Here is an 11,804-nt window from a genome sequence, read left to right as displayed (position 1 = left end):
CGAGAGTTTGGCCAATGTGTCGGTGTCTGGGCGGTACCCTTGGAAGTTGAGCAGGAACTTGTCCCTGAGGCTTCTCCAGGAATCAATGGACAGCAGAGGCAACCTGGTGAACCAGGTGAGAGCTGGGCCCTCTAGGGCGATGATGAAAGACTTCGCCATTGTGGCGTCGTCCCCTCCGGAAGATGCAACGGTGACCTGATAACTCATTATGTATTGCGCTGGGTCGGTGCTGTCGTTGTACTTGGGATAGGTCCCTGCCCGGAAGTTAGCTGGCCAAGGCGTCACTTGCAGGTGTGGCGCCAGGGGACTTCGCTCGTCGAGATAGTTGACCCCTTGGAATGGCGCGGCGTGCGGGAAGGTGTGATCGCGCTGGGGGAAACGCGGGTCTTCCGGTTGTGCGCGGTGTTGCAGGGGTGGCCCTTGCTGCAGGCCGAGGTGGCCTTCGCGCGTGTCTTCCAGTTGTGCGCGCTGCTGGAGGGGTGGCCCTTGCTGCAGGCCAAGGTGGCCTTCGCGCTGCATCAGCGCGATCTCCCGCTCGAGGTCCTGGGCCTTCTGCTCTTCGTCGCGTATCATTTGCCGCACTTTGGCTAGTGCGGACACGCGCTGGCGCTTGGCCTCGAGTATCTCCTTCTGCCTCTGGAGATTGCGGTTCTTGAGGCGCAGGGCGCGCAGCTGTAGCTGTTCTTCCGCTGAGACGCCGAGGACTTCACCATCCTCGGTGAGGTCTGCGCCCTCCAGTGGGGCGAAGCCTAAGGGTGGCTGCGATTGTCCTTCAGGGCCGCAGGTGCGGAGAGTGTCATCTTTGCAGGGACGAGGAACGTTGTCTTCAGTGGCCTCTTGGTGGGTGGATTGGGTGAGGGCGAGGGCCTTGCCCTTTCTTGCGGCGAGCAGTGCTGCCTTCGCAGCCTCGTCAGCCTTCGGGTTAGCTCTCTTGGGTGCCATCGTGGGTGGTTTTCTCGTAGCACAAACGGTGGGCGCCAAATGTTGGAACTTGCTCTCAGTTGCAAGGGGATCCAACAAGGGTGAACAATGACGTAAGCAGGGCTCTCGCGCGTGTGGGCAATAGCTCTGTTAATCTGCCCTCTCACGGGCACTGTGCGGGGGTATTTATAGGTGTCTGAGCGCCCAGCGCCTTGTGTTAAGGACGCATGTGCCCTCAGCCACCTAGGTTATCCCCAAAATATTCCCATAAAGCGGGGTTACAGACTGTAATTACAGGAATGCCTTTACAAATTAGGCCCGTAACACGCGGCGGCCACGCAGGGCCCGTTACAATGGGCCGGATCACACGTGGGCCTCTGAGCTGGACGAGGCCGCACGGTGGGATGACGACGTCGCAGGCCTTCGCCTGGTGCCGAATCAGGCGAAGGGTGTCCTTGCCCGCTTTATCTCCGTCGGACCAGCGACTGCAGCGAAGGCCTCAAGCGAAGGGTGGCATCTTTGCCTTCGCCCCAACAATAGTTCAATAGAAAACTCTATATCACGGTCAGGTGGCATACCTGGTAATTCTTCTGGAAATACGTCTAGGTATTCACACACTATTCTGATGTGCTCCAAAGATTTCTCTTCCAACTGATTTACCATTGCCTCTGCTGTTGCTGGCATACTGACATTGACTCTAATTCTTTCTCCTTGCGGACTGGTTAATGTAACCATCCGTTTGGCACAGAATATTACTCCATCATACTTGGTCAAGTAGTCTATTCCAAGTATCACATCGATTCCACTCGATTCCAAGATTATCAGCTCTACTAGAAAGCTCAGGCCTCTAATTTCAATCTTAGTCTCAAGGCATGAGTGGATGGCTCTAAGTTCACCTCCCGGTGATCGAATTAATAGTTTCTTCTTCAAGGGATAGTTTGGTATATTATGTTTTTCCACAAATGACTTTGTTACGAAGGAGTGATATGCTCCATAATCAAATAAAACTGATGCAGGTATGGAGTTAATAAGAAACATACCATACACCACGTCGGCATCCTCTGGAACTGATTCTGTTGTCACATGATTGACTCTTCCCCTACTCTGGTTCTGTAGAGTCTTGTTCTGTGCAGATCCACAAGCAGGTGTGTTCTGGTCAGACCTCTGGTTGCTGTTCTTCTGGGGTCTCTATTGATTACGCCTTGGGCAGTTATTAGCATAGTGGCCAAGTTCGCCACACTTGAAACAACCATTAGGTTGGACTAGGGTAGTTGTGTTGTTGTTCTTGGTCGGTGTGTTCACGGCGCTTCCTTGACGATTTTGTTGTTGACACTAGACCTTTGACCGGTCTGAGTGTTGTTCCTCTGTTGGTTTTGGTATTGGTTGCTCCTTTGACCTTGTTGTCCAAAGCGTTGTGCTTGGTAGTTGATGTTCCCACTTTGATTTCCGGAGCGAAACTGAGAACCTTGGGAGTTGTTCTGACGGGTATTCCTGCTGGACTACCCTTGGATCTTTCTCTTATGATCCGACAACTCTTTCCTTTTGCTTTCAAGGCCAATTGCATTGTTAAGCAAAGTCTGGAAGTTGGGAAGGCTGTGGCTCTATAACTGGTAGTTCAAAGGTCCAATCAAACCTTCCAAGAAATGTTCTTGGCGCTTCTCGTCAGTGTCCACTTCTTCTGGGATGTAGCGTGAAAGCTGGGTGAAGCGATCATGGTAGTCGCTAACAGACATGTTCCCTTATGTAAGGGAAAGGAACACCTTCTTGAGCTTCATTATTCTCGAGGGAATATGGTGAGCACGGAAGTGCACTTGGAATTCCTACCAGGTTATGGCATCAGCATTATCATGTGTCGCGGTGAAGGCATCCCACCAGTCGGACGCGACACCTTTGAGTCTTCCCGAAGCGTACAAGACCTTTTCTCGGTCACTGCACTAGGTGATGTCTAGTTTCTTTCCGATAACCTTAAGCTAGTCATCGACATCCAAGGGGTCAACTGCATGAGAGAAAGCAGGCGGGTGATGGCTCATAAAATCCTGGTGCTTGTCTCTAGCTTGTGGTGCATGTTGTTGATGCTGGTCCTGCTGGTTCTGCTGATTCTGTTGAATCTACTGCACAGAAGCAGTGAGTCCTTGCAGAAGCTGCATCTGCGCTGCGATGAATTGTTCCATATTGGGATTTGGTGGTGGTGGTGGCAACTACTGACCATGCTGATTCTGGTGGTTATTGGAACCTGAGCGAGTGTTCACCATCTGGTTGGTTAGGAAGTGCAATTCTGAGGTGAGTGAGGAGTAGAGAAGATTCTAGGGGGAATAGCTTATTATTAAGGTTAAGTTTATTTATTATTATTATTATTATCTTTATGCTCTTATGGCCATCATTCCATAAGACCATTGCACTCAAGCAAAAATCCAAATCAAACATTGCAAACAACACCATCACATGGTTGTTATTATTATAAGTGTAGTAATATAAAGGTGTTCATCGTCTAACGTGAAATCTAACTTATTACAATATATAAAAAAATTATAGCAGCCTGGTGATGGATCCTGGTTCACCATAGCGGATCCTCTTGCGGGGAGGGGATAACGCCATGGCAGGGACTTGAACTTCAGGGGGATTCCTTCCATCTAGTTAAGCTTCCTAGGCTGCAATTCTTGTGTGTGCATCCTCCAGCTCCAAGTGTACCCTAGAGAGGTCCAGGGTAGCACTATCCAGGTCGGTGTTAAGACCTGCCACCACACCAGCTAGGGTGTTGAGGCGATCTTCTTCAGCTCCACCTGGAACAATGCTGGTCTGGCTTTCTCCACGAATACACAGAGGAAGATGTTTGTACTTCGTGTTGTGCAGCTGCTGCCGGTAGGTGTGGCTGAGGGACCATAGAGTTTGCCTAGCAGCATCGCTTACCGAAGCAGCGTAGGTGGATAGCGGTGTCAGAGACTCATGAGCTGACAGAGTCCTGAACCCTCTATCACTTGCATCCATCACCCTGACATGAATGTGAGTGATGTAGTAGCAAGTCCGAGGAGGCTCGTACACTCGCCTTGTCTCATACAGGGGTCGGACATAGGTTCCCAACGCATGCAGAACATCCTGCAGTAGGTTAGGGAAGTGCCCTGTCTCGAACATTGATGTATAATGTTCAGTGACAGACCATAACCCCATGTAGTGGTCATGTTGTTCATTGTTGGCTTCTTCGTTGACATTATCATCATCTTCTTCTTCTTCTTCTTATTCTTCTTCTTCTTCGTCTTCATCATCGTCACCAGAGTCGTCTGGGTCATCGCCTCCGGGGGCAGGGGCTTGGACTGCTGGTGCAGGCGGTGTCGAAGATGACGATCCAACTGCGAAGGCTAGTGATTCTGCCAACGGGGTGGGCGTAGGCAGGGACTCCTCCGAGCTATCTTCCAGAATGACTCCGTTCTCCACACGAATGCAAGGGAGATCCACAGGGATTTCCTCGACTACCACTAGGTAGATGGGAACTTGCCGTGGCGGAGGGATGTAGTTGGTGTTGGTCCGGGTGGTTTGGATTGTACGAACCATCTACAAGAGAAAATGTCAACTTAGTTCAATTTTAAAGAGGTAAGGTTAATAAAATAATTTTGTAAGAACAAAATTAGCATGTTTTGAACAGACTAGGCTTTCCATTTCTAACTAGTCTAACGACCTAGAGTCAGCATAGCTTTGATACCACTTCTGTCACACCCGGATCTGGGGGCAAAACTGAATGCACAGCATATGTGGGCCAGGATCCATTTTCCACACATATGTTGATGTCACAAGTGTAATATATCAAAAGACAATGCAATAAAGGCGTAAAGAGAGTAGAGTAACTTTATTACATCATCCGGATCATAGTATATTAAACAAGTATCATAATCAAAGTACGACGGAATTAAACATGGACACTCTTCCATAGAAAGGTGACTGGCACATCGTTAGACTCAAAACTCATCAACGTCATCTGTGAAGTCTTCGTCATCACCCTCTAATCAAAATATTAGCTAGGGTGAGCTCACTTATGGTCGGGGCTCAATAAGTGGGGGAAATAATGCAAGTTAACAAGGTAGGCTATGGATAAGCAGTAAGCATTTTAGTTGGTCAATATTTTATTAGCAACACATGTCTTACTAAAAAGTGTGTATCCCAAATATCCCAATTAATCAAAGGCATAAGATTATATCAAAAACACTTAAGTGAAATCACTTAAGCAAACCACTGGTAGATCATCGGATCACGATTTATTTTCCATCTTTAAGTTCAATTATCATGTGAGGGTCCAGGTTGCTCTTAACTGTGAGCACGACTGACATATCAGTTTTACACTCTGCAGAGGTGCTACAACTTTACCCACAAGCCGTGTATCCCATCTAGCCTGGGTTGATCGGACCCATAAACACTGCCTAGGTGAATGGCTAGGGATCCACTATGAGGCTTTCACAAAATATCCTTAGTACAAAGCCACACGCTAAGGTTTCCACGTCAGTATTGATGGCCCTATGGGTGAGGTAACTTAGCCAAGACTACCACCCCATGTTAACATGAGCTGCCACCAAACCACTGTCGCCCCCTCTTGCTCATCTTTCAGGTAGGGTGGCTATGCACTAAGTCTATAGAGCTAATTACCAAAGCCAGAGCCATTATAGCACTCGTGGTTGCACTGTTATCCTGGGTGGTCACTCCATGTTCCATTTAATACAAAATGTTATTGTTTAACCATCGGGTTAACATCATAATAAAACTTCATTTACGGAACATAGTGTCATTAAAAGAGTGACATCAAGTTTATCAAGTTGAGCAATAGCGAAAATTGCTAAGCATAGCATTTATCCTAGGGTAATTCAAGGAATAGGGTTGGTAATTCTAGTAAATCCTTATTTAGGCAAATCCCATCAAATTATACAATATATCCAAAAAGTAAACATTATTATATGCATTATTTGGATACAAATAGAAATGCAGAGGGAGAATCCACTTGTCTTGCTCGAACGTGTCCTATGGGTCGTCCTCGAACGTGTTTGGTTCGTCTACCTCACATTCAACTTCTAGCATCGATTTGCGTATCGTACATACAAAAGAATGCGTACGCCAAATAAAAAAACATACACAATTACATGGGTTATCATTCACCATTACATACACATTCATATATCACACAACTATACTCATAGATATGTCTAAAGCATAAATATTTATTAATCCACTATATCTTCCACTTTGAGTTATTATTGGTGAAAATATGAGTAGGTGACTATGACGCTAGTTTATCTAGTATAATGTAGATAAAATGTCTTAACAAACTTTATGAAAAATAATTATTAATTATTTTCTTTATTACTAATAATAGTCCTTTGAGTTTTATCCTTTTCTTTCTAAATAGAAATTATACGTATAGCTAAAAATGTTTGTTTATAAATCACCTAACATTAATATTCTAAAAATTAATGTAGATTACTAATTTTGGACTTTAGTAACATAATCATGGTTATTTTGACATAAATAGATATTTTTACTAATTCTAAGTAATTAAGTGCTATATGTATGAACACATTTATCATGACTAGTAATAATCTAGATTTTAACATGACCAAGAAAATAGGACCTAGTACTTATTTTAATTTCTTATATCATTAAAAACTATACTTAAACAATCACTAACATAATATTATTTTATATGCTAAAAATGAGCAGTTAATAAAAAAGGATTCTAGTATCTAATCACAAAATGACAATCTATGTATTTTTCAAATTATAAAAATAGTGTCCATATTCAAAATACTATTGACGGGGTTGATTCCAAATTACATGTATACTTCGGGGAGTAGCACATAAGATTTTAGGACTTCTTTTTGAAACATTTGTACTGTAGAAAATACAGGAATAATTTCTAGAAAACTGGAGGGCCAAAATACAAAACTGACACCTTCTACCTTGGGCTAGTGCTTGTGAGCAGGGAGGAGCTCGACGGGGAGGGGGAATCTATCGGGCAGGGAGTAGGGAAGGGGCTCGGCGTCGGGGTGGCCGGGAACGGGCGTGGCGAGGCTCGAGCTCTAGTGTGGCGGCTCGACGGGGCGCGACTCCGGCGTGCAGGGTGCGGTGGCGGAGCTCTGGCGGTCGACGACGTCGCGCGAGAGAGAGAGAGAATGAGGGAAGGAGAGCGAGCTCGGGTGAAGGGAGAGGGAGAGAGCTCAGTCGGCTTTTATAGAGAGGGAGAGGGCGAGGCGCCAAGGAGGGGGAGAGAACGACCGGTGACTTCAAAGCCATTAATGGCGGCCGTTACCACCACTGAGTGAGTTACCACCACTGAGTGAGGGAGGGACATGGGGGAGGGAGAGGAGGAGATGGTGGCGGCCGTTTCCGGTTTGGGAAGAGGAGAGGGCGCGAGTCGGGGCCAGGGCGCGGCTCTCGGCTGGCCGGCTGCCCAGCCGGGGTGGTCAGGGCGCGGCGGCGCGACGTGAGGAGCGCGCGGGCACCAGGCGGCGGCGGGAGGTACGAGAAGGGGCCCCTGATGGGTGGGCCCCACACATCAATGAGAGAGGGAGGTGGTGGGCGCGCGGCTGATGGGCCGTTTGGGCCGATTTCGATCGGCGACTAGGGTTAGGGTTTCTCTTTTTTCTATTAAAAATATAAATAAATATTTCTAAAATATTTCTAAAAATCATAATAATTATACCAAAATTATTTATTACTAAAATACTTATTTTTGGATCAATGTTTTTATATTAATAAATTAGCTTTCAATATAAAAGGAATTCTACGAAACATCCATAAATCAAATATGAGCAAACAAAATTATTCTAAATGCAAATAAAAAATCAAACACTTGAAAGAAAAATTCATTACTATATTTACCACTAATAATCTAAATGCATTATTTTTAGTTGATGGTTTTGTGTTGTTACAGAATCCCTATTGTCTAACCCCCATATCCCTCTCTTCTCTCTACTATGGTGTCTGCCCTCGGCGTGGTGTGTCTAGCCTCGGCGTGTTGTGCCCTCGACGTGTTGTGCCCTCGGCACACTATGCCCGTCACAGCGCGGCCGAGCCACCTAACTTGGTTCCGCTGACGCCCCTATAGCCTCGGACGTTCGTCTACCATAGATTTTCTGCGTTTTTCCTGTGTTTATGAATTAATTCATGTGAAAGTCCTATAATGTTCCTGTGAAATTCTTGCGTTCCAAAGGAGACCTTAATAAAATGTTAGAGCATAGTGATTAATAGAAACGAACAACGGATATATGATCATTGATCACAATATCTCATTTTTTTTATAAGCAACCAATACAAAATTAAACTAATAATACAACGCATATATGCATGCCGACGTATTCCTAAGATATTTTCCATTATTCCCATTAAGATATTTAATTAACACAATAACAATTGTATAGAAAATGAAACTAAATTAAGGAGAGCAACGGCCTATGCTAACTCTCTGGGTGCATGCATGCGTGATCTCCAAAACCTGGCGGCTAGGGCTCGGCGTGCGTTCACTAGATGGTGCTTTATAATAGAGTCACGGTGTGGCAGCAACTGTCAACTATTCTCCAAAACCTACCAGCATATACAACGACCAGATCTCGATTGAAGCTATGGATCGCAGCAAGGACGACCTGATCAGCAACCTCCCGGACTGCGTCATCGGCGGCGAGATCATCACCCGCCTCCCCGTCGCCGATGCCGCCCGCCTTCAGATCCTCTCCACCCGTTGGCGCAACATCTGGCGCTCCTCCCCGTTGAACCTCGATCTTCCTGTCCCAATCTACTACCACGACTACAAGGACATCGTGTCCACAATCCTGGCGGCGCACCCTGGCCCTGCTCGCCGCCTCAAAGTCGACTGGCCGTACGACGACGGCGAGTCGTACAGCCGCTGGCTCCAGTCCCGCGCCGTCACCGGTCTTCAGGAGCTGGAGATCGAGCCACGGTACTATTCCTGGTGGGAGGGCACGGTATTCCAGCCGCCGCCGCCAGACAAGACGAGAACACTGCCAGAGTGGCCATTATTCCAGTTCGCTCCAACGCTGCGCGTCCTAAAGATCGGCCACCACACCTGCTTCCCCTCTGTCGGCTCCATGGCGGCGCTCCGGTTTCCACGCCTCGAGGTCATCTCGTTCTGCGGCGTGGACATCTCGGAAGGCGCGCTCCACGGCATACTCGCCGGCTGCCCCGTGCTCAGAACCCTAGTCCTCGACGACTGCACCGGCTTCGCCACAGTCCGGATCAACTCACCCACCATTACAAGTTTTGCCATCTCACCTTCGCATTCATCCAGAGGCTTCGACTACGACCACGAAGAACCGAGGGTGTGGGTGACGACGTCGCAGGTCATCATCGAGGACGCCCCTATCCTAGAGAAGCTGGTCCTCTTCCGCCGCTTATTGGATGATACCGCTGAACCTTTCCAGTTCCAGCTACTAGTGCTCAGCGCTCCGAGAGTCAAGGTCCTGGGATCCCTCTCCTCCGCCATCCGCAAGTTGGAGATTGGTGGCACCGTTCTTCAACGCACCGTTATCATGGAGAAGCCCTTGCAGATGCGAACCGTCAAGGTTTTGGCTCTGGAAGATGCAGATTCCATCGACGTCGTCAGCAACTACCTCAAGTGCTTTCCATGCTTGGAAAAGCTATACATCCGGGTGCGTGAGCTCCTCTCTCAACTTCAATTTTCGTTTCATTTGTGTGTAGCTAAAATGCCTTTTTTATCATTACCAATTTATGTTGTATCAATGCTTATTTCTCTTGGCTATATATGTCATCTGTGATTGTTATTGCTATCCAGGCATCGTCACAAGGATACAGAAGTGCTGCTGCAAGCTATGATAAACAAAATCCCATCGAGTGCCTTGAGCATCACCTTAAAATGGTGACACTAGATGGATACACAGGAATACGACCGCACGTCAAGTTCGCCCAGTTCTTTGTTCGAAATGCCAGGTCGCTAGAGCTGATGAAGTTCAGAATCTTTAGAAACTACCCATGTCATCAACCTGGGAGAACCAAGGAATGGAATGAGGAGGACCAGCGAAGGCAACTGCAACAAGCCAGGAGCATGGCTTCCCGACATCTCAAGTTTTGTTTCGTACGTGGTGCTAGATGTTGTCGTCATGATGTTTATTGTGGTCACGATTTCGAGGATATGTCAGAGTACATGCATAGTTCCTCAAGAGGTGACCCGTTTGATCAATGGTTTGAATGAGAGAAGGAAGCACGTACGGGCATGCTGAAGGAAAACAAGATGCCGTAGTTTAGTTTGGAACTCCAGCCAAGGGCTTCATTTATTTGATTAATGTTGAATAACAACCTCGTTCTGAACCCTTAATTTTATTTAGTTCTTTATTATGTCTAGCTTTAGGTTTCTGTTTTGATGCTTCAGTACGAATCGTGAGAGAGCATCATATTGTTCACTTTCTATGAATATCCCTGATTAAGCAGCAGATTTTTCATTGGTTTGGTTAGTTGGAATAAGGAAAACGAATAATTTTGATCCATTTTGTTAGAATAAGAGTATCTTTTCCAAAAAAAAATGCATCCTATATTTTAGTAAAGGGGAATATTAACAAAAAAAAAAGTGCTCCAATAGTTTCTTAAATCAAGTTTCTAGATTTACGAAGTTCCTATCTGAACTTATTTCCTTCCCAAATGTAGCAACAGAGTAGAAATCCATCCACCTGCCAATTTCATCGCCAAGACGAGTTATACATCACTGTTTCGGGTCCTTTTTAACGTCAGAATAGAAAAGAAAAAAAAAGAACCTGAAATTAGGTGATCTGGTATCATATAAAAAGGATTATCAACTTGAAATTAGTGAACCATTAGAGAGTGAAGGCTTTGTTACTTCCAATATTTGTTTAGTGATTTTCTAAACAAGATATTTAGGACCTTTTTTATTAAGAACTATTGGAGATGCTTTAAGGAAAGATATAAATTTGATTTATAATTTCTGAGAAGCCATGTATTCCTCCCTATATAAGGAGAATTATAGTGTGTTTGCTATAGTATTGTATTTTATAGAGAAATATTTCGTGGGTTATTTACCCCCACTAGTCTTATATATCCTTTCACTGAATTGTTGGTTCTAGGGATCTCTCGAGGCTCGACTTCCTCTTCTTCCCCATGAACCATCTCTGCCAACGGGCGGGCGTAGCCGTTGGCCGCGGGAATTGTTCCGGTTTCTTCTTATGAGTCGTAGGCCCTCTCACTTTTATGCAACACAAAGAACACTAGGGTGAGACCATACATGGTCAGATAGGCTATGACTAACGGCTAGCACGGCTCACTTAATAGTGTCGATCCGGCCTAATCTAAATCAGGGCTATGCTGTACTTGAGCTGCGTCCTCGACCTGTAGTGCTGCACCGGTACGACATGATTATATTTTTATTTTAAAATAATTAGCATATTTATATATATTTATAATAATAATCTGTCATATAACACAAAATGATTTTTGCTACACTGGTTAGTTGCATTCCGCGAAGCCCCTTTGCAGCGGGTTCAAACCCCATCTATGCAACTTTTTTGGCAACTTTTTTAGCATTTTCACGACGGTTAGAAAGCCGGCATACCATGTCTAGGGATGAAAACAGTCGGAAATGATCGAAAAATTATATAAATTATTTTCAAATTCATATTTTAATTTCGAAATCGAAGTCGGAAACGGTAGTGTCGGAAATGGTTATGATATCAAAGATTTCGGAAATATCGAAATCGATGTGGTCGGAACAAAATCATGTCGATATGGGTTCGAAACAAAAAAATGTTCGCATACTAACTTAACAATTTATAGAAACTTAACTAGAAGACATGTCTTGACATCATTGTGTCTCATTTCTACTAGTCTACCACTAACGATGGAAATAGCCAGATAGGGGAAGTTCCAAT

General features: G+C 45.5%; 1 protein-coding gene across 1 annotated transcript; it reads left to right on the top strand.

Annotated features, from left to right (window-relative positions):
- The first annotated feature begins 8,490 nt into the window (after positions 1-8,490).
- On the top strand, positions 8,491-10,346 carry LOC103632208 (putative F-box/FBD/LRR-repeat protein At5g56810). Its single transcript, XM_020541301.1, has 2 exons — positions 8,491-9,560; positions 9,704-10,346. The coding sequence occupies exons 1-2, from the start codon at positions 8,517-8,519 to the stop codon at positions 10,118-10,120; spliced, it is 1,461 nt and encodes a 486-aa protein (XP_020396890.1). The 5' UTR covers positions 8,491-8,516; the 3' UTR covers positions 10,121-10,346.
- Positions 10,347-11,804: the final 1,458 nt, after the last annotated feature.

Source organism: Zea mays, chromosome 7 (assembly GCF_902167145.1).
Source record: "Zea mays cultivar B73 chromosome 7, Zm-B73-REFERENCE-NAM-5.0, whole genome shotgun sequence".
Lineage (NCBI taxonomy): Eukaryota > Viridiplantae > Streptophyta > Magnoliopsida > Poales > Poaceae > Zea > Zea mays.
This window is presented reverse-complemented; position numbering and strand designations above follow the sequence as displayed.